At 65.9% G+C, this 22,066-nt stretch overlaps 1 protein-coding gene across 5 annotated transcripts; it reads left to right on the top strand.

Annotated features, from left to right (window-relative positions):
* Window positions 1-897: 897 nt before the first annotated feature.
* Window positions 898-21,793, top strand: RBM10 (RNA binding motif protein 10). 5 transcript variants are annotated; one of them, XM_050928113.1, is made up of 24 exons: window positions 898-993; window positions 6,957-7,065; window positions 7,323-7,506; window positions 7,618-7,803; window positions 8,104-8,173; window positions 10,530-10,603; window positions 12,108-12,194; window positions 12,775-12,835; window positions 13,241-13,414; window positions 14,588-14,748; window positions 15,842-15,939; window positions 16,030-16,117; window positions 16,623-16,791; window positions 17,142-17,305; window positions 18,246-18,390; window positions 18,698-18,789; window positions 18,882-19,049; window positions 19,453-19,602; window positions 19,822-19,887; window positions 20,187-20,372; window positions 20,659-20,733; window positions 20,947-21,050; window positions 21,371-21,500; window positions 21,593-21,793. In XM_050928113.1, exons 2-24 carry the CDS (start codon window positions 7,049-7,051, stop codon window positions 21,716-21,718), a joined length of 2,775 nt encoding a protein of 924 aa, XP_050784070.1. In that variant the 5' UTR covers window positions 898-993; window positions 6,957-7,048; the 3' UTR covers window positions 21,719-21,793. The 5 variants fall into 5 exon arrangements, with proteins under 5 accessions (XP_050784070.1, XP_050784072.1, XP_050784071.1 ...); XM_050928115.1 differs by having other exon boundaries at window positions 17,145-17,305; XM_050928114.1 differs by lacking the exon at window positions 898-993 and adding an exon at window positions 5,098-5,721.
* The last annotated feature ends 273 nt before the right edge of the window (window positions 21,794-22,066 follow it).

Genomic DNA, 22,066 nt, shown 5'->3' on the forward strand with positions numbered 1-22,066 from the left:
GGCTGAACTGGGCGGGGTTAAATACCGGTCTTCGCGGACTGTACCATATTGCCCCACTTCTGGACCGAACCATATGTTGGCCCCCAGGGCGCCGCCTCAGCACCTCTTGACTGTACCATATTCACCCCTATACAGAGCGCTCTGCGCTACCATATTTCCCCTGGGCAATACTCGTCCCTCCCCCTCATGTTTTCCCAGGGCCCCTGCTCAGTGTCCGGCCCCACGCATGGGCGCGGAGTGGAGCCTGTCGCGCGTGGATGACGTATCCTGGAGCTGGGGGCAGCGCTGGCCCCTCGAAGAAGGGGTGCCCCCCACGATGACATCACAACTGGATTCGGTGACGTCATCTGACTCTATTGCTGCACACATTGACAGTTCCCCGTGTGATGACGTCACTACCCAACGTACACTGACGACACAAACATTCGTCACGCCGTGATGTTTATGACATCATGGCAGTGATCCGTGAGGTCACTACTGGGGCATGACCTGGCTGGTCAACGATCTATTGGGAGGCGGGACCCGTGGGAGGCTGCACCAATCCCTTGCGAGAAGAGGCGGGCCCTGTGACGCTTCCACCAATCATCAACGATCAGCGGAGGGGCTTGTGCACGCTTCACCATTCCCCTGCCAGCAGAGGCGAACCGGCTCCCTGTCCAACCAATCCCCTGCCAGTGGAGGCGGGTCCTCAAGAGGCTCCGGATGGTGCTGACGGCGCGTGTGGGAGCGACTTGACCCGGCCCCACCCCTCCGGCGCGCGCGGAGCGGCAGGTTTCCAGTCCAATGAGATCAGGGCACCCTGGCCAATGGGCGCGCGGCGTGTGTGTGTGGGGGGAGCCGGCGCGCGGGGGGCGTGGCCACGTTCTCGGCCGCCGGGAGTCGGCAGGACTCGGCCGCTGGCGCCGCCGCCATCTTGCGTGTCGGGCGGGTGCGGGCGCGAGGAGCGAGCGGGGTGTCCGGCCCGGCCCGGCCCGGCGGCCTCCCGCGACCCAGGTCAGCGCCGCCTGGAGGGGCCGGGTGGGGGCGCGTGGTCTGGGGGCCCGGGAGAGGGGGAGGAGCTTGGGGTGGAGGCGGGGCCTGGTGAGCTGGCGGAGAGGGAGGGGGGCTGGCTGGGGAGCCTGTGGGTGGGGGTGGGCTAGGGGAGGAGCCGGGGAGGGAGGCTGGCGCGGGGGGGTCCTGGGCTGGAGGTTGGGGGGGGGAGCGAGGGGTTGAGGGGAGAGTCTGGGAACGGGGGGGGGTCCTGGGCTGGAGGTTGGTGGGGAGGAGCGAGGGGTTGAGGGGAGAGTCTGGGAACTGGGGGGGGGTCCTGGGCTGGAGGTTGGGGGGGGAGCGAGGAGGTTGAGGGGAGAGTCTGGGAACTGGGGGGGGGTCCTGGGCTGGAGGTTGGGGGAGGAGCGAGGGGTTGAGGGGAGAGTCTGGGAACGGGGGGGGGGGGTCGTGAGCTGGAGGTTGGTGGGGAGGAGCGAGGGGTTGAGGGGAGAGTCTGGGAACGGGGGGGTCCTGGGCTGGAGGTTGGAGGAGGAGCGAGGGGCTGAGGGGAGAGTCTGGGAACGGGGGGGGGGTCCTGGGCTGGAGGTTGGGGGAGGAGTGAGGGGTTGAGGGGAGAGTCTGGGAACGGGGGGGGGTCCTGGGCTGGAGGTTGGGGGAGGAGTGAGGGGTTGAGGGGAGAGTCTGGGAACGGGGGGAGGTCGTGAGCTGGAGGTTGGTGGGGAGGAGCGAGGGGTTGAGGGGAGAGTCTGGGAATGGGGGGGGTCCTGGGCTGGAGGGTGGGGGGGAGCGAGGGAGTTGAGGGGAGAGTCTGGGAATGGGGGGGGGGGTCCTGGGCTGGAGGGTGGGGGGGAGCGAGGGGTTGAGGGGAGAGTCTGGGAACGGGGGGGGTCCTGGGCTGGAGGGTGGGGGGGAGCGAGGGAGTTGAGGGGAGAGTCTGGGGACGAGGGGGGGTCATGAGCTGGAGGTTGGTGGGGAGGAGCGAGGGGTTGAGGGGAGAGTCTGGGAACGGGGGGGGGTCCTGGGCTGGAGGTTGGGGGAGGAGCGAGGGGTTGAGGGGAGAGTCTGGGAACGGGGGGGGGGGTCCTGGGCTGGAGGTTGGGGAAGGAGCGAGGGGTTGAGGGGAGAGTCTGGGAACGGGGGGGGGTCCTGGGCTGGAGGTTGGAGGAGGAGCGAGGGGTTGAGGGGAGAGTCTGGGAACGGGGGGAGGTCGTGAGCTGGAGGTTGGTGGGGAGGAGCGAGGGGTTGAGGGGAGAGTCTGGGAATGGGGGGGGTCCTGGGCTGGAGGGTGGGGGGGAGCGAGGGAGTTGAGGGGAGAGTCTGGGGACGAGGGGGGGTCGTGAGCTGGAGGTTGGTGGGGAGGAGCGAGGGGTTGAGGGGAGAGTCTGGGAACGGGGAGGGGGTCTTGGGCTGGAGGTTGGTGGGGAGGAGCGAGGGGTTGAGGGGAGAGTCTGGGAATGGGGAGGGGTCCTGGGCTAGAGATTGGGGGGGAGCGAGGGGGTTGAGGGGAGAGTCTGGGAACGGGGAGGGGTCCTGGGCTGGAGATTGGTGGGGAGGAGCGAGGGGTTGAGGGGAGAGTCTGGGAACGGGGAGGTGTCCTGGACTGGAGGTTGTGGGGGAAGGAGCGAGGGGGTTGGGGGGAGTCTCGAAGTGGGGGAAGGTGGCTGGTGGGTGAGGCCGGTGAGGTGAGGGAGGAGGCGGTGTGGGAGCACCCTGGTGTGGGGGTGGCCGGACAGCTGGACTCTGGATAAACATACCCTGGTCTAGTCAGTATAGGGCCAGCAGAGGGTGAAGTCTATCTAGACTGTGGTTGGGGGCTCCCTCCCCCCATTGTGCCAGGCGCTGGGAAGACCCTGGCCGGGATCGGGGGTCCCCCACCATGCTGGGCTGTGGAGGCCCCGAGGGGGGGAGTTGGCTTGGTTGAGGTTATGCGGCAGGTCAGCGCAGAGCCTGGGTGCAGCCAGGCCTGGAGGGGGAGCAGAGACCGGTGCCTAGGAGAGGATGCTCCCTACACCATGTTCCCTCCCCGCCGGCTCCCCTATATCCTGTCTCGGCCAGGGGCCAGGACCAGATTTTGCTGAGGAAAGGGGCAAGGAATTGTGACGGGATGCCCTGTCTCCTCCGAGCCTCCGTTTGTGAGAGGCCGGCTTGTGCAGGGGCCTTGCTTTGTGGTTTTGAAGCCTTGTTGTTAGAATTGCCCCACCCTTGATTTTTACCCTGCCTCAGTGTCACCTTGTGGCAGTGAGTTTCACAGGCTCAGCGTTTGTTTCCCTGCGTGACTCCGGCCTGTTTGCTTCATCTATCTATCGGCGGAAGGGCCTGGTGTCAGGAGCCCCGGGATGGGTGCTACACCCCAGCTTTTAGACAGTGGGCTGGCGCCCCCAGGGGTCCGTTTTGGCGAGTCAAGATCCCTTCATTTCACCTCAGGTTCTTACATGACATGTGTCTCTAGCTTTGATCCAAGAGCAACCTGTTAACCCTTCCACCCCCACTGGGTAGAGTGCAAAGTACAGAGAGAAACTGAGGCATGCATAGGCATTGGGAAACGATTGCAGAAAATTCCTGCTTTGTAACACCTGGTTTGGTGGGGTTTCCGTTGTCCTCTGCCCCATGCTGGCTCAGATCTGGGAAGCGCCCACGGCTTTGGCTTTATCCTCTCCCGGCTGCTGCGAGGTTCAGCAGCTTGTTTGGCAAAGGTGGAGCTGAGCCCCAGAGAGACTAGGGACCTGGAGTCCAGAGGTGCTCGCAGGCAGCCTCACCCAGAGCACAACTGAGAGCCTCCTTTACGGGAGTATCCTGTCAGCGTGATCTCGGCGGCAGAGGGGGTCGGTGTTGCAGGCTTGGAGCTGAGGGGGAGAGAGATTCCCCATTTCCATCCGTCTTCATCCCTCGCAGCCTGCGCTCAGCCCTGGAAAGCGTGGCTCATTTGGGAGGAGGTGCGGCGAGCTTGCAGAAATCCGTGCGGGGAATCGAACCGTGGAGTGCTTGGCGGGGTTCGGAGCCAGTTCTGTAGGCTCCTGCCCTCTCGGTGTCAGTTGTGACCGCTTCACAGCCTCGGTGGAAGAGAGTTGATCTTGGATAGACAGGCGGGCTTTGTCTCTTGCGACAGAGGCCTCCAGTTGCACTGTTGTATTGGCTAGCGGGGTGCAGAGAACCGGGTACCCCGGGGGTGGGTGGGAGGGTGCTGAGCAGAGGGGCTGTGTGCACTGGCCATGGCGTGGCAGTGATGCCTGGCCTTCTGGCTAGTTGCAGAGGGACGTGGGCATCGTCTCAGGGCTCCTGCAATAGAAATAATCAATAACGGTGATTAGCACATGGAGAGACCAGCCCCTGCATGCGTTGCAGGGAGCTTGGGGCAAAGCAACCCAGGGGCCTGGAGGAATCAGTCTACGTGGGGGGGATGCTCTGGGGTTAAGGTGGAGCTTGGGTAGCAACCCCCCCCCCCAGTGAAGGGAGGATCTGTAGCCTGCTGTTCAGAGCTCGCTACTATTATTTGCTGGGATGAACTAAATAAATGGCAGCCTATGTTGTATGGGGCAGCATGCTTGCAAAGCTGGCTGGCTCGGGGTGGGGTTGGGTTTGGAAATGGGACCTGGGGCCTTTCCCCTCTAGGGGGCACCAGCTCCGATCCAGCCCCAGGGCAGTGGGACTGGCTGGCTGCTACCCTTATGTTACCTGCTGTTAAGGGGAGAATTGTGTGTGTTACTCTGGGGATTGCATGCATTGTTTGGGAAGTCGGTCAGCTGGCCACCTGTTAGAACACGGTCTGATCTGGTTCGATAGTCCAGCGAGAAACCCGGGATGTAACTGGTGTCCTACCTCTTTGATTGCATTGTGGTACCGTTGTTGGTTTTTTTTAGCGCTTCATTTTGGTGTGTCACGCTGTTTAAAGTTAAAATAACTCAGGGAACTCGAAAAGCAGCAAAGAATCCTGTGGCACCTTATAGACTAACAGACGTTTTGGAGCATGAGCTTTCATGGGTGAATACCCACTTCGTCAGATACATGTAGTGGAAATTTCAGGGGCAGGTATATATATGCAGGCAAGCTAGAGATAATGAGAGAAATTTCCACTACGTGCATCTGACGAAGTGGGTGTTTACCCACGAAAGCTCATGCTCCAAAACGTCTGTTAGTCTATAAGGTGCCACAGGATTCTTTGCTGCTTTTACAGATCCAGACTAACACGGCTACCCCTCTGATCAGGGAACTCTGTAAGCTGAAGCCTCGCAGAAACCAGAAAGCCTTATTCTGTTTTCTTCCTGGCACTACTACTGTGAGAAATTAGCGCTTTGAAATACTTGCCTGGGATGTGACTGGTCAATTGCCTGATTAGTTTTGGACCAGTCCCCTGGATGGAGCCAGACTGAGGGATGCATTCTGAGCTGCTAAATCTGGTGGTGGTGATGGTGGTGGGGTGTTCAGGGACCGTTCCTGCGTTAATCCAGCCAGAGGCCTCTAGGAATACTTCCAGGAGCCTGATCTGCAGGCCCTACCCGTGGGAAGGGATCCCTGAAGGGTCTGGGCCTCGGAGTGGACAGGCAGCTGAGCCGAAGCTCCCACAGCAGTGCCATGGCCAAAAGTGCAAATGGGATCGTTAGCGTCTCAGAAAGATTGAGAGGGGTCTAAGGAAACTCTGGGTACCGAAGGGCTCGGATACAGCGGAGAAAGGCAGACCAGGAAGTTCCTCCAATGAGGGTCCCGATTTGTCAGCGCTGGGTGAATGTCTGTGCTGTGAGAATTGTTCTCTGTCTCCTCTGGGGGAGCGGTTTGCTGTGGCTGGGCGACACCTCTGGGCAGGGAACCTGTAGGGATCAGTGCTGCAGGGTGTTGGGTCAGAGAAGCGCCTGGGGAGGAGAGGTTTGGGGCAGCCCTTCACTTGGTCCCCGGTGACCTCTGTGAGAGATGTGGTTTGGGTACAGAGTCACGATGCTTCGGAGAGGACAACTCACTGGGCCCCTCCGCGGTCTCAGTGAGGCAGAGGCTGCGAATTCCAGTCCCGTCCCCTCGCTCTGGTGCGCTGGGGCTTTGAACTGGGGCTGGCTGGTCTCCGAGGGGGTCTGGACAAAAACTTGAGCACCTCTCGCCAGCTGCTAACCCGGCCACTGTGCAGTAGCGGACGCAGGTCCACACCGCTAGCAGGGCTGATGAGAGTGGGAGAAAGAGGGGACAGTGGGGATGGGGCCCCAAGCTCCAAACTGTCTGTAACTGGGGTAAAATGGTACCACGGCCCCAAACTTCTCTCCCTGGGCTGGACCTCTGAGCCTTCAGTACCGTCCCACGGTTCCCCCAGCGTGGCCAGACAGGTTCTCCCACGGGCCCAGCTCGGAGAACCGGGCGTGTCCCACATGCCTTAGCCCCTCTCGGGAGTCAGTGTGGTGTGCGCCGAGCCAGCGGCGGTTGGGCAGCTCTCGCTGCAGCGAGGCCGGCTCCGGGGGGGTCACTAGAGCATGGAAACCTAGAGCTCCTGCCTCCGCCAGTAGGGACGTGCTGAGAACCAAAGGGAAAGTGGGTGACAGAGCTGGGACTGGAGCCTTAATTCCTGACCCCAAGCCCCACTCCCCCCATCTCTGACCCACTAGACCCTGCTCCCCTCCCAGAGCTGCAGAGAAAACCCAGGAATCTGGGCTCCCAGTGTGCCCTCCCACACAAAAAAACCCTAGAGTCTCTTCCTTCCCATGATGTATGTAAGGGAGACCAGGGTTGACATGGCTGCAGGTCGGGAGTGAGGGGCACTGGCAGGGCTGGGGGGAGCCCAGGGCTGAGCTAGGAGGGGTCTGCAGGTCGAGAGTGAGGGGCACTGGCAGGGCTGGGAGGAACCCCAGGGCTGGGCTAGCAGGGGCTGTGTCAGGATCCTCGCTGAGCCCCTGGTGCTCTCTGTCTGGCACTGCTCGGTTGATTTCAAGGTCTCGTTCCCCCTGCTCCGTGAACGGCCATGCTGAGGCCCCGTCTGCTCTCTCTGCCCACAGGGCTCGTGGACACGGCCGGTGGCAGTGCTGTGTGGTGAGTGCCCACCGAAGAGCCCAGCCTGTTCTGAAGCACTGGCCTGCTGCAGGAGGAAATGGAGTACGAACGGAGGTACCATCTCCCCACGCCAGTGGGCCCATGCACCCCTGTACTGGGAGGGCTGGGGCTGCTGAGAGGAGTGCTCTCTCCTAGCAGGCAGGGCAAGGGGTGCTGTTGGGTGGGGTGGGGGCTGTGCTGCAGGTCAGGGGGGCTCTCCCCTAGCAGGCAGGGCTGGGCGCTAGAGGGCACGGAGCAGGGTGGGGGCTCAGCAGGCAGTGGTCTGCCCTGGCAGCCCGTGGGGCTGAACCTACACCCCTCGTTCCCCCTAGAGGTGGCCGTGGGGACCGGACGGGCCGATATGGCGCTGCTGACCGGTCCCAGGACGACGGCATGGACGGGCGGACCCAGCGAGACCATGACTACCGGGACATGGATTACCGCTCATACCCCCGCGACTTCAGCAGCCATGAGACCGCTAATGAGTACGACTCATCCGAGGAGCAGAGCGCTGAGGTGGGCTCCGGCCCCGGGGGCTGTAGTCTTGTGGGGCTGGGTGGGCCTCTCTGCCAGGGTGGGGACGGAACACTAGTGCCAGGCTGCCCTGACCCCGTCCTCTCCCGCCAGGATTCCTACGAGGCCTCCTCGGGATCGGAGACTCAACGCAAGCGGGACAGCCCCACCGAGCCCCTGGGCTACCCCGGCGATGGGGACTACCGCGACCAGGATTACCGGCCCGAGCCAGAGGAGGAGCAGAAGGCCAGCAGCATCATCATGTTGAGGATGCTGCCCCAGTCTGCCTCCGAGAATGATGTAGGTCTGGGTGTGGGGGGCTGGGAACCAGAATGCCTGGGTTCTGTCCCCAGCTCGGGGAGGAGAGTGGGGTCTAGTGCTTGGGAGGGGTGCTGGGAGCCAGGACTCCTAGGTTCTGAACTGAGCTCTGGGAGGAGAGTGGGGTCTAGTGGTTGTGGGGAGGGAGGGTGCTGGGAGCTGCTTTTCCACTGATCGGCTGCAGGATGTCACATGAGTGGCGCCTTCTACCTCAGTTTCCCCTTGTCTGTACCCTGGAGGTGAACGGTGCTGACCTTGCCCCTTCCGTGTGCTCCCCCCCAGATCCGGGCCCAGCTGCAGGCGCACGGGATCCAGCCCCGCGAGGTGCGGCTGATGCGGAACAAAGCCTCAGGTGAGCACCTGTTCACAGTTCTGCCTCCTGCCCCCCCCTTTCCAGCTGGGAGCCCGCGGCGGTTCCCCCTGCGACGCGCGCGCACTCGGTGTGTCTCTCTTGCTGGCAGAAACTGCCCAGGCCCTGGTGCTTCCCAACCCGCACCAGGCTTTTGGCTGGTACCAGCCCCCTGCCCGCAGGTCCATGCAGAGCAGGGCCGGTTCGGTCCGTCTGCAGGCGGACCCCGCCCTCGCTGCTCTCTCTCCCTGTCCTTGGGGAGTGCGGAGGAATCCTCGGCCAGGCATGTGCCCCTCCCGCCCTCTCCTTGCTGGGCACGAACCCTGGCCAGATCGGAGCCGTGCTAGAGGCCGCGGCTGGGTTCTGCTGCGGCCCACTTCGCTCCCAGAGCAAGCCGGCGCTAGGGGACGCCGGCATTGGGCCAGCCCTTCTAGGGAGCGCGTGGCCAGGATGGGCTGGGCTGAACAGGTGAGTTGGCTGTTGTCTCGAAGGTATTTCCTTGGTGTGTGTTGCACACTCACTCACACACACACTTACTCACTCACTCACTCACTCACACAGAGCCAGCGTTCTTGCTCCTTCCAAAGCAGGGTGTGTAGATATTTATATTTTTAAATCTGCATTAACCCTGTGTTGTGCCAGGCCTCACGGGGACACTGTGGAGCAGAGCCCAACTTTCAGCCCTCCCACCCCCTGCCTTTTCAAGGAACAGCCCCCTGCGGAGATGTTTCCCAGCATGCACTGGCCCATTGCTTGGAGCACTGCATCCTGGGATCTGGAGCCTCCTCGCTGGGTTCTTCTCTGGAGGTTGGGCCCGCTGTGTTTGACCCACATAGCTCAGCAGAAGTGCGGGGGACGGGGGGCAGGAACTGCTGATTGCCCCACTGGAGTCCTTACCCCCAGCAGGCTGCTGCATGGCACAGCTGGGGCTAGCTTGGGAACCCACAGCCAGGCCGAGCTAAAGGCAAAGGGAATCTGTGCGATGGGACAGAGAGACCTGGGTGGGAGCAGGGAGCTGGGCAGGGGGTGCTCTTCCCTGGCAGACACTGGGGGGTGCTGCGCTGTAGGGTGGGGGGGCCTTACAGGAGGTGCTCACTGGTAGTCAGGGCTGGGCACTGGGGAGCGTCCTGCTGTGGGGCAGGAAGCTCTGCAGGGGGTGCTCTGCCCTGGGAGACAGGGCCGGGCATTGGGGGGCGCTGCACTGTAGGGCAGGGGGGCTTGGCAGGAGGTGCTCACTCTGCCAGTCAGGGCCAGGCGCTGTGGGGCGCCCTGCTATGGGGCAGGAAGCTCTGCCCTGCCAGTCAGAGCTGGGCGCTGGGGTTTGTGCTGCTATGGGGCAGGAAGCTCTGCCCTGCCAGTCAGAGCTGGGCGCTGGGGGGTACACTGCTATGGGGCAGGAAGCTCTACCCTGCCAGTCAGGGTTGGGCGCTGGGGGGTGCGCTGCTATGGGGCAGGAAGCTCTGCCCTGCCAGTCAGGGCCGGGCGCTGGGGGGTGCACTGCTATGGGGCAGGAAGCTCTGCCCTGCCAGTCAGGGCCGGGCGCTGGGGGGTGCACTGCTATGGGGCAGGAAGCTCTGCCCTGCCAGTCAGGGCCGGGCGCTGGGGGGTGCACTGCTATGGGGCAGGAAGCTCTGCCCTGCCAGTCAGGGCTGGGCACTGGGGGGTGCGCTGCTATGGGGCAGGAAGCTCTGCCCTGGCAGTCAGGCCTGGGCGCTGGGGGGTGCGCTGCATGGGGCAGGAAGTTCTGCCCTGGCAGTCAGGGCTGGGCGCTGAGGGATGCTGCTATGGGGCAGGAAGTTCTGCCCTGGCAGTCAGGGCTGGGCGCTGGGGGGTGCCCTGCTATGGGGCAGGAAGCTCTGCCCTGGCAGTCAGGGCTTGGCGCTGCTATAGGGCGGGGGGGCTTTGCAGGGGGTGCTCTGCCCTGGCACCAGTACCCCAGCGTGATGCTAGGAGTGCCATGCTATGGGGAGCCTGTGAGCAGAGCTGGGTCCTAGGACCCTGAGCGGCGCAGTGGGGGGCTGGAGCCTGTTCTCCCTATGGGAGAGTAATGCTCTGGGGAGGCCGCATGGGCAAGTAGAGAGGGAGCTGGTCTGGCAGCCAGGACTCCTGGGCTCTGGGAGGGGGCTGGGGCCTAGTGGTTAGAGGTGGGGGGCTGGGAGCCAGGACTCCAGGACTGTACTGTCTCCAGCCCCTCTGCTGGGTGGCTGGTGCTTCCCCTGTCCTTGCCCCCCCCATGTCCAGGCAGGGTGCCCCCTCCGCGCCCCCGGCCCCGCCCTAGGGGGTGCAGCGAGAGGGTGCGTGATGTTGGCTGGATCTGTTGACTAACACACTGCGTCTGTATCTGAATGCTGTCCTCCAGGTCAGAGCCGCGGCTTCGCCTTCGTCGAGTTTAATCACTTGCAGGACGCTACCCGATGGATGGAAGCCAATCAGGTTGCTTTGCCGCACTTGACCCCCACAAGTACTGCTCCTGTTACCGTCCGACCCACATGCCTGGGCCTGCACCAGCCCCCCAGGGAGAGCATCACCCTCCACCCCCTTAGGGACTTGTTAGGGCTTAGAGCCAGGACACCTGGGTTCTCTCCCTGGCTCTGGATGGGGAGTGGGGTCTAGTGGCTAGAGCAGGGGGGACTGAGAGCCAGGACTCCTGGGTTCTCTTCCCAGCCCTGGGAGGGAGCATGCTTAGAATGTGGGGACCAGGAGCCAGGACTCCTGGATTCTCTCTGTGTCTCTGACAAGTGTGTTCTGGTGGGCAGTGGGAATGAGGATGCATGTGTTCTGTGCCTGGCTCCGGGTGGGGAGTGGGGGCTGGTGGTTAGAACAGGGGGGGCTGGCAGCCGGGACTCCTAGGTTCTCTCCATGGCTCCACAAGGGGCGTGTTGTCTAGTGCTTAGAGCAGCAACAATGGGTGCCAGGACTCCTGGGTTCTTTGGCCCGCTCTGGGCGGCAGTGCGGCGAAGCGCATGGCAGAAGAGGATGTTGAGAGATAGCACCAGCCCCTTTTCGTGCCGCAGGGCCCTGACACTGGCACCTGGCCCCCTTCCCGCGGGTCACTCCATCCCCAGCCCCCCACAGGGGGGCCAGGCTGCGAGCTTTCCCGCGGCAGTGCCAGCGCCAGGAGGTAGGGCAGGGAGGGCGCCCGGCGTCAGCCTTCCTTAAGTCTGTGTCCACTGGACCTGGAGGAGGTCCCTGGGCAGAAGAGCGAACACCTGTCAGACCAGCCTCCAGGCCCCCGTATCCCTGAGATCTTGGTCTCCCCGGCCAGCTGGCAGCTTGGAATTGGCTTTGACAACGCCCCTCGACCCGCGCGGCTCCGTTCCTCTCCTAGCCGGGCCAAGCACGTGGCGGGCGTCCCCAGTGGGAGCTGCCATGTGTGGCCGAGAGGCTGGGCTTCGCGGGGTGGGGCAGCGGGGCGCTGCGCAGGAGAGGGTCGAGGTGGCGCGGCGAGAGGGCGTCGGATCAGGCCCCGGCAGGGCCATAGGCAGAGCAGCTAGGCTGAGGTGTCGGGAGGTGGAGGCGGGCAGGGGCCATGCTGAGGTGGTGGCCCAGAGGTCACTGGAGAAGCCGCTGGCTAGCAGGGCATGCAGCGATGGTTCCCAGCGGTGTCAGGCGTTGTGCCGCGCGGGCGTCTTGGATCATGGCTGCTCTCTCTCTTTCTCTCTCTTTCTCTCTCTCTCTCTCTCATCCGCTCCCTCCATCCTAGCAGCCGTTGGTAGCTCGGAGCCGGCCGTGCCGGCAGCCCCAAACGCTGGGCCGGCACAGGTTAGCTTTGTGGTAGCCACGTAGCCAAGACCCAAACCTCTCCGGGCCTGTGGCCCCTCCCTCCCTCATCCGTTCAGCAGAAGGGTTTAAATCTCTCTCTCTCTCTCTGCTGAGGCAGTGACGGGTGCCCCCTCGCCACCTGCCAGCTCTCACCGCTGTGTCTTTCCCCCGGCAGCACTCCCTCAGCATCCTGGGCCAGAAAGTCTCCATGCACTACAGCGACCCCAAGCCCAAGATCAATGAGGACTGGCTCTGCAGCAAGGTACAGGAGGGGGGCAATGGCCACTGAGCTAAGGGGCGCTGTGCTGCAGGATGGGGGGTTGTGGGCAGGGGTGCTCTCCCTGGCAGTCGGGGCGGGCACTGGGGAGTGCCGTGCTGGGGGGCGGGCTGGGCAGGGGGTGCTCTCCCCTGGCAGTCAGGGTCGGGTACTGGGGGGTGCCATGCTGTGGGACGGGGGGCTGTGGGCAGGAGGTGCTCTCCCCTGGCAGTCAGGGCTGGGCACTGGGGGGTGCCATGCTGGGGGGGGAAGGGGGCTGGGCAGGGGGCGCTCTCCCCTGGCAGTCAGGGCTGGGCACTCGGGGGTACTGTGCTGCGGGACAGGGGGCTGGGCAGGGGGCACTCTCTGGGGGATGCCATGATGTTGGGGGCTGGGCAGGGGGCGCTTTCCCCTGGCAGTCAGGGCTGGGTGCTGTGCTGCGGGGAGTGGGGTGGGGGACTCGGCAGACGGCAGTCAGAGCCGAGCATGGCGGGGGACTTGGCAGGGGGCAGTCAGAGCCGAGCGTGGCGGGGGGCTCAGCAGGGGGTGCTCTCCATTAAGAGTCTCTCGTTAATTCCTGTTTCAGTGTGGAGTACAGAATTTCAAACGAAGGGAGAAATGCTTTAAATGTGGCGTTCCCAAATCAGGTGAGCTAGAAACAGCTCCCATCAGACCCTGCAGTGGGCAGTCCTGCAGGTTAATGCCCTGGCTGAGCTATTCCCACCCCCCATCAGACCGTGCAGCGGGGAGTCCTGCAGGTTAATGCCCTGGCTGAGCTATTCCCCCCGCCCCCCCACCAAACCCTGCAGCGGGAAGTCCCGTAGGTTAACACCATGGCTGGGCTATTCCCCCCCTCCCCCGGCCAGACCCTGCAGCGAGGAGTCCCACAGGTTAATGTCCTGGCTGAGCTATTCCCCCCCCCCCCCCCCCCCGGCCAGACCCTGCAGCGGGGAGTCCCACAGGTTAATGTCCTGGCTGAGCTATCCCCCCTCCCCATCAGACCCTGCAGCTGGCAGTCCCGCGGGTTAATACGTGCTTTCTGCCCCACCCAGAGGCTGAGCAGAAGCTGCCCCCAGGGAGTCGGCTAGACCAGCTGGTGGCGCTGTCGGGCCGGGAGCTGAGTCAGGGCCTTCTGCCTCTGCCACAGCCCTACCAGGCCTCGGTGCTGTCAGCAACCCAGCCCCTGGCCCAGGCGTCAGAGCCCTGCGCTGAGAACGCCAACGACAGTGAGTGGGGGGTGGGCTGTGGGGGGCAGGGGAAAGGGGGAGGTGGGCCGTGGGGAGCAGGGGGCTGGCTGTGGGGGGCAGGGGGAAGGGGGGGTGCGCTGTGGGGAGCAAGGGGCTGGCAGTGGGGGGCCGTGGGGAGCAGGGGGCTGGCTGTGGGGGGCAGGGGGAAGGGGGGGTGGGCCGTGGGGAGCAGGGAGCTGGCTGTGGGGGGCAGGGGGAAGGGGGGGTGGGCCGTGGGGAGCAGGGGGCTGGCTGTGGGGGGCAGGGGGAAGGGGGGGTGGGCTGTGGGGGGCAGGGGGAAGGGGGGGTGGGCCGTGGGGAGCAGGGGGCTGGCTGTGGGGGGCAGGGAGAGTGGGGGGGTGGGCCGTGGGGAGCAGGGGGCTGGCTGTGGGGGGCAGGGAGAGTGGGGGGGTGGGCCGTGGGGAGCAGGGGGCTGGCTGTGGGGGGCAGGGGGAAGGGGGGGTGGGCCGTGGGGAGCAGGGAGCTGGCTGTGGGGGGCAGGGGGAAGGGGGGGTGGGCCGTGGGGAGCAGGGGGCTGGCTGTGGGGGGCAGGGGGAAGGGGGGGTGGGCCGTGGGGAGCAGGGGGCTGGCTGTGGGGGGCAGGGAGAGTGGGGGGGTGGGCCGTGGGGAGCAGGGGGCTGGCTGTGGGGGGCAGGGAGAGTGGGGGGGTGGGCTGTGGGGAGCAGGAGGCTGGCTATGGGGAGCAGGGGGAAGGGGGGGTGGGCCGTGGGGAGCAGAGGGCTGGCTGGCTGTGGGGGGCAGGGGGAAGGGGGGGTGGGTTGTGGGGGGCAGGGGGAAGAGGGGGTGGGCCGCAGGGAGCGGGTGGCAGGGTAGGTGTGGTGGGGGGGCAGTGAGACTGGTGCCTGGGTGAGTGGGGTGGGGTGGGGTGGATGGAGGGCACCTGGGAGGAATTGTTGGGGGCTGGCCAGGGTGGGGGCGGGTTCTAAGTGGGGTTGTCTGACTGACAGGTGCAGGCTCTAAGGGGGTGTGGCCTGCTGGGGGGTGGTGCCTGACTGGCAGTGGGTTGGCCTCAAGGGGGTGGAGCCTGACATTGGGGTGGAGTCTAAGGGGGCGGGGCCTGGCTGGCGAGGGGGAACTGGGTGGGGCCTGTTGGACCAGGGCTGGGGGGTGGTTCCAGTCCCTCCTCACGCTGTTCCCCCCCCCCCCCCCCAGCCATCATCCTGCGGAACCTGAACCCGCACAGCACCATGGAGTCGATCCTGGCGGCGCTGGCCCCCTACGCCGTGCTCTCCGCCTCCAACGTCCGCGTCATCAAAGACAAGCAGACCCAGCTCAACCGCGGCTTCGCCTTCATCCAGCTGGCCACCATCGTGGTGAGCCGCCGGGGCGGGCTGGGGGCCAGGACTGCTGGGTTCCCTCCCGGTGCTGGGAGGGGTGTAGGGGCTGGTGGTTAGAGCAGGGCGCTGGGGGCCAGGACTGCTGGGTTCCCTCCCGGTGCTGGGAGGGGTGTGGGGGCTGGTGGTTAGAGCAGGGCGCTGGGGGCCAGGACTGCTGGGTTCCCTCCTGGCGCTGGGAGGGGTGTGGGGTCTGGTGGTTAGAGCAGGGCGCTGGGGGCCAGGACTCCTGGGTTCCCTCCCAGCGCTGGGGGCCAGGACTCCTGGGTTCCCTCCCGGTGCTGGGGGCCAGGACTCCTGGGTTCCCTCCCGGTGCTGGGAGGGGTGTGGGGGCTGGTGGTTCGAGCAGGGCGCTGGGGGCCAGGACTCTTGGGTTCCCTCCCGGTGCTGGGAGGGGTGTGGGGGCTGGTGGTTCGAGCAGGGCGCTGGGGGCCAGCACTCCTGGGTTCCCTCCCAGCGCTGGGGGCCAGGACTCCTGGGTTCCCTCCCGGTGCTGGGGGCCAGGACTCCTGGGTTCCCTCCCGGTGCTGGGAGGGGTGTGGGGGCTGGTGGTTCGAGCAGGGCGCTGGGGGCCAGGACTCCTGGGTTCCCTCCCAGCGCTGGGGGCCAGGACTCCTGGGTTCCCTCCCGGTGCTGGGGGCCAGGACTCCTGGGTTCCCTCCCGGTGCTGGGAGGGGTGTGGGGGCTGGTGGTTCGAGCAGGGCGCTGGGGGCCAGGACTCCTGGGTTCCCTCCCAGCGCTGGGGGCCAGGACTCCTGGGTTCCCTCCCGGTGCTGGGAGGGGTGTGGGGGCTGGTGGTTCGAGCAGGGCGCTGGGGGCCAGGACTCCTGGGTTCCCTCCCAGCGCTGGGGGCCAGGACTCCTGGGTTCCCTCCCGACACTGGGCGGGGCTGGGGGCCAGGACTCCTGGGTTTTCTCCTCGGCTCTGAGAGGGGAGTGGGGGCTGGTGGTTAGAGCAGGGGGCTGGGGGCCAGGACTCCTGGGTTCCCTCCTGGCGCTGGGAGGGGAGGGCGGTGGGTGGGTGGAGAGGCCTGTGGGGGTCTGGGCCCATCTCACCTCATCTGTCCCCCCAGGAAGCGGCCCAGCTGCTGCAGATCCTGCAGGCCCTGCATCCCCCGCTGCATATTGATGGCAAGACCATCAACGTGGAGTTTGCCAAGGGCTCCAAGCGGTGAGTGCAGGGGAGGGAGGGGTGTGGGATGGGGGCTCCCACCCCACCCCACCCCACACACTGACAGCTCCCTTGCCTCACCCCCCACAGGGACATGGGCTCCTCCGACAGTAACCGGATCAGCGCCGCCTCTGTCGCCAGCACTGCTATTGCTGCAGCCCAGTGGGCCATCTCCCAGGTAACCCAGCCCTGCCTGGGGGCTTGTGAGTAACTTCCTGTGGGGGGTGGGGCAGATGGGGGGAGTGTGTGTGTTAATCCCCGGGATTCCCTGCTGCAGGGGCATGGGAGGGTGTTAATTCCCGGGATTCCCTGCTGTGAGGGTGGGGTGTGGCACCGTTAATCCCTGGGACTCCCTGCTACAGTGGTGTGGATGAGGGGCATTAATCCCCGGGATTCCCTACTGCAGTGGCATAGGGGGGTGTTAATACCAGGGATTCCCTGCTGCAGGGGCGTTAACCCCTGGGATTCCCTGCTGTGAGGGTGGGGCGTGGCACCGTTAATCCCTGGGACTCCCTGCTGCAGTAGTGTTGGGGAGGGACCCTGGTTGTCCCTGCTGCAGCAGCACTATGGGGCTGGCTGGCGGCAGGCCCCCACACCTGGCACCGGGTCCCTGCCCCCACAGCAGCCAAGGGGTGGGGGCTGGTGGTACCTTCTGCCCCCCTCACCCTTCCCTCTGCCCCCAGGCATCACAGGGCAGCGAGGGGGCTTGGGCGGCCTCAGAGGAGCAGCCGGCCGACTACGCCTACTACCAGCAGGAGGAGGCCTACGGCGCGGAGCCGGCCCTCTACTCCCACGCCTACCTGAAGGGCTCCCCAGCCCAGCCCGGCGCCAATGGGGAGGCCACAGCCACAGGTGACAGCAGGCGCGGGGCATGGGGCCGGCCCCTTGCGCCACCTTCCCACCGCCTGGGGGCCGGGCCGGGGCAGGGGTTGGATCCCCTGTCGTGGTCAGGTTGGCTTGTGGCAGCCTCTTACCCCCACCATGGGGCTGTGTGGCGTTCTCCCCTCCCCTGCCTGCTTCACTTAGAAGCTTTAGAGTATCTTGGGATACTGAGCTGGGGAGAGAACCCAGGAGTCCTGGCTCCCAGCCCCGCCCCCCCCCTCCCGGAGCTGGGGAGACAACCCAGGAGTCCAGCATGGCTCCAGCCTGGGCTGTGGGTCTCTGGGGGCCTCCTCTCACCCCATTCTCCCCTGTCCTGGCAGTAGCAGAACCGTCCCTGGAGCCTGGCGTGCCGGGCGTCGACTCGCTGCCTGTCCTGCAGAGCTTCCCCCATGCCGCACAGACCACCGCCGTGCCCGTTGTGTACCAGCCGCCTGGCGGGGCCGAGACCGCGGGCACCGCCCAGGGCACCGCTGCCACTGCCCAGGTAGGGCTGTCGGCCTGGCCTCAGGGCGGGGGTCTCTCCTTCCTGCTCGGGGGCTGCCTGGGGCTGTGTGTGTGTGTGGGGGGGGTCTCTCCTCCCTGCTTGGGGGCTGCCTGGGGCTGTGTGTGTGTGTGGGGTCTCTCTCCTCCCTGCTTGGGGGCTGCCTGGGGCTGTGTGTGTGTGTGGGGTCTCTCTCCTCCCTGCTTGGGGGCTGCCCGGGGCTGTGTGTGTGTGTGTGTGGGGGTCTCTCCTCCCTGCTTGGGGGCTGCCCAGGGCTGTGGGGGGGGGTTGTCTCTCCTCCCTGCTTGGGGGCTGCCCGGGGCTGTGTGTGTGTGGGGGGGGGTCTCTCCTCCCTGCTCGGGGGCTGCCCGGGGCTGTGTGTGTCTGTGGGGTCTCTCTCCTCCCTGCTCGGGGGCTGCCCGGGGCTGTGTGTGTGGGGGGGTCTCTCCTCCCTGCTCAGGGGCTGCCCGGGGCTGTGTGTGTGGAGGGTCTCTCCTCCTTGCTTGGGGGCTGCCTGGGGCTGTGTGTGGGGGGTCTCTCCTCCCTGCTCGGGGGCTGCCCGGGGCTGTGTGTGGGGGGTCTCTCCTCCCTGCTCGGGGGCTGTCCGGGGCTGTGGGGGGGGGGTCTCTCCTCCCTGCTTGGGGGCTGCCCGGGGCTGTGTGTGTGTGTGTGGGGGTCTCTCCTCCCTGCTCGGGGGCTGCCCGGGGCTGTGTGTGTGTGGGGGGGTCTCTCCTCCCTGCTTGGGGGCTGCCCGGGGCTGTGTGTGTGTGTGGGGGGTCTCTCCTCCCTGCTCGGGGGCTGCCCGGGGCTGTGTGTGTGTGGGGGGGTCTCTCCTCCCTGCTTGGGGGCTGCCCGGGGCTGTGTGTGTGGGGGGGGGTCCCCTCCCTGCTCTGGGTCGGGGGGCTCTCCCGGCGGTCTCCCCACTGCCGCTGTCTTGCTGCAGAGCCAGCCCTACACCATTGTGTCCCCGGCCGTGCTGAAGCCAGAGACGCCGAGCCCGGCCCAGCCGAGCAGCGCCGCCCTCCCCGCCCCCAGCACTGGCCTGCCCCTGCCCACCCCCATACCGCAGGAGCCCTACGGCCAGTACCGTGAGTGGGGGCTCGGGGGGTTGGAGGGCCGTGCTTCATGTGGGGTGATGTGGGGGCTCCAGGGGTGTGTGTGCCACATTGGGGGGATGTAGGGGATTCTTGGGGGGGTTGGAGGGCCGTGTTTTGTGGGGGATGATGTTGGGGGCTCGGGGGGGTGCCACATTGGGAGGGGGTTGGAGGGCTGTGGTGTGGGGGGTATGTGGGGGGCCATCGGGGAAGACATGCTATGTCAGGAGGGGTGTTGGGGGGCGCTGGGATGTCAGCCCTCTTGGCCCCCCCGGCTGAGCCCCGCTCTGCCCCCCCCCAGCCGTCCCAGACGTATCCACCTACCAGTACGACGAAACCTCTGGCTATTACTACGACCCGCTGACCGGTCTCTATTACGACCCCAACTCCCAGGTGAGCTGGAGTGGGGGGGTGTAACCTGGGGGAGGGGGGAGGGGGGACACAGCCTGCAGCGCCTGATGCCCCCCGTCTCTCTGGCTCCACAGTACTACTACAACGCACAGAGCCAGCAGTACCTGTACTGGGACGGCGAGCGCAGGACCTACGTGCCAGCCTCCGACCAGGGCGCCGACGCCCACAAGGATGGCTCTGGGGGCAGCGGCAAGGAGGGCAAGGAGAAGAAGGAGAAACACAAGACCAAAACAGCTCAGCAGGTGGGTGCTGCCTGCCCCCTGGGAGCACTCTGCCCTGGCCCCCTTGGGTGTCTGGGCAGGACAGGGCCTCTCCTGTGCTGCCTCTCCCCACTCCAGAGGGAGCTGCATGATCCCCTTTTCCATTCAGCCTGTTAAGCAGCTTGGCTGTAGATGCACAAGAGGTGTTGCCAGCCCAGCCTTTGCTGGCATGATGCAGCCAGCTCTGGGGAACAGCTGCATATAACACTGCACGGGGATAGCTTGCTTGGCGCTGAGATGCAGCCAGCTTTGGGGTGGGGCTGCTGGGGACCAGCATCAGAAGCTTGGGACAGAAAGCAAAGGGGAATCCTGCAGTCTGTCTACAAGCTCTTTCCCCCTCACACACCATGGGGTCAGGGCACTGACGGCCCCCTGCCCCCCACAGATCGCCAAGGACATGGAGCGTTGGGCCCGCAGCCTCAACAAACAGAAGGAGAATTTCAAGAACAGCTTCCAGCCGATCAGCTCGCTGCGGGAGGACGAGCGGCGCGAGTCGGCCACGGCCGACGCCGGCTACGCCATCCTGGAGAAGAAGGTAGTGCCGGGGCAGAGCCCTTCCCACGCCCACCGAGCCCGTTGCCGCCGTGGAGCAGAGCTGCCCGATCCTGGCTCCTCGAAGAGCTGATGCTCTAGGCCCTTGCTCCCCACTCCTGCCCTGCCCCCGAGACCCCCTCCCCCCGCAGCATGGGGTCCAATGGGCGAGGTGGGTGCGGGGTGAACCTGGCTGAGCTCAATGGCTGTGCTTCTCCCCTAGGGGGCGCTGGCAGAGAGGCAGCACACGCCCATGGACCTGTCCAAGCTGGCCAGCGATGACAGGCTGGTAAGTGGCTTGTGCTGCAGGATGCCTGGCTCCCCCGCTGGCTCTGGGAGGGGAGTTGGGGCTAGTGGTTAGAGCGGGGGGGCTGGGAGCCAGGACTCCTGGGTTCTCTCCTGGCTCAGGCAGGGGAGTGGGGGCTGGTGGTTAGAGCAGGGGTGGCTGGGAGCCAGGACTCCTGGGTTCTCTCCTGGCCTGTGGGGGGGAGATGAGGGGCTGGGAGCCAGGACTCCTGGGTTCTCTCCTGGCTTGGTGGGGGTGTGGTGTGTAGTGGTGAGGAGCCCCATGGCGCTGTCTCCCCGCAGAGCCCGCCGCGAGGGCTGGTGGCCGCGTACAGCGGGGAGAGCGACAGCGAGGAGGAGCCAGAGCGGGCATCCGACCGGGAGGAGAAACTCACGGACTGGCACAAACTGGCCTGTCTGCTCTGCCGCCGGCAGTTCCCCAGCAAGGAGGCGCTGATCCGCCACCAGCAGCTCTCCGGGCTGCACAAGGTGTGTGTGGGGCGGGGCCACAGGGCCTGTCCCCTCCAGGGGGCACCGGCTCCCATCGGCCCCAGGGCAGGGACTGGCTGGCTCAGGGGGGTGGGGAATGGGACCTGGGGCCTGTTCCCTCTGGGGGGCGCCAGCTTCCATCAGCCCCAGGATGGGGACTGGCTGGCTCAGGGGGGTGGGGAATGGGGCCTGGGGCCTGTCTCCTCTAGGGGGTGCCAGTCCCGATTCAGCCCCCCCTGGGGGGGGCAATGGGGGTTTCCCTACCTACCTTCTCCTTTCACTGCAGCAAAACCTGGAGATTCACCGCCGCGCCCACCTGTCTGAGCAGGAGCTGGAGGCGCTGGAGAAGAACGACATGGAGGTGGGCAAGGGGCCGGCGTGGTGGGGTACAGCGGGGGGGGGGGGCAGAGGGGATGATGGAGGGGGCATGCTGCACCAGGACAGTGGGGAAGGAGGAATGCAGGGGGCTGAGGGTCGCTGACTCCAGGGAGGGGTGGGAGGCCTGGTGAGCCCGGTGCAGGTGCAGCTGGGGGCAGGGGGCTGGCCTTGGCTCTAACGGGTCCCTCCCCAGCAGATGAAGTACCGGGACCGCGCGGCGGAGCGCAGGGAGAAGTACGGCGTCCCCGAGCCCCCGGAGCCCAAGAAGAGGAAATACTCAGCCGTCATGCCTGCCACTGTGTAAGCCCTGCCCCTGCCATGCTGCCCCACCCACTCAGGGCGGAGCTCTGCCCTCCAGGAGCGCCCCTCTCCAGAGGTGGCAGCATCTCAGTGCTGTTCGAACTGTCCCCGTGCAGCGTTGTGTGTGGCTGTTCCCGGCTGCCCTGCCCCAGAGGTGGCTTCATCGCAGCAGTGGGTGAGGGGCGTTGTGTGTGGCTGTTCCCAGCTGTCCTGCCCCAGAGGCGGCTGCATCTCAGCAGAGGGTGAGGGGCGTTGTGTGTGGCTGTTCCCGGCTGCCCCACGTCCCCATCTCGGCCATTGACCATTTGCTCTCCCCGCAGAGACTTTGAGCAGCCGACGCGGGACGGGCTGGGCAGCGATAACATTGGGAGCCGCATGCTGCAGGCCATGGGCTGGAAGGAGGGCAGCGGGCTGGGCCGCAAGAAGCAAGGCATCGTCACTCCCATTGAGGTACCAGGGGCAGGGCGAGCAGGGAGCCCCGTGGCCCCTGGGGTGGTTCCGAGGGCCAGGGCCCTGATCTCACCAGGTCTCCCCCTCCCCAGGCACAGACCCGAGTGCGCGGCTCCGGCCTGGGTGCCCGCGGCAGCTCCTACGGGGTGTCGGCGGCTGAGTCGTACCGCGAGACGCTGCACAAGACCATGCTGACCCGCTTCAACGAGGCTGAGTGAGGCCCCACCCTGGAGACTCCCCCTGTGGGGGGGGACCATGAACTTTTTTTTAATTAAAGGAGAAAAATGACTGTGTCCCTGCGACTCCTGCTGGAGGGGATGGACCCTGCGCCCTCTGCTGGAGGGGAGGGGCCTGCACTGTGTGTCTCCCTGTACCATGTCTCCCTGCGCCCCCCGCTGGACGGGAGGGGCCCTGCACCATGTGTCTCCCTGCGCCCCCTGCTGGAGGGGACAGGCCCTGCACCCCTGCTGGAGGGGAGGGGTCCTGCAATCTGTGTATCTCCCTGCGCCCCCAGCTGGAGGGCAGGGGCCCTGCACCGTGTCTCCCCCTGCACCCCCTGCTGGAGG

Source organism: Gopherus flavomarginatus, chromosome 18, assembly GCF_025201925.1.
Source record: "Gopherus flavomarginatus isolate rGopFla2 chromosome 18, rGopFla2.mat.asm, whole genome shotgun sequence".
Lineage (NCBI taxonomy): Eukaryota > Metazoa > Chordata > Testudines > Testudinidae > Gopherus > Gopherus flavomarginatus.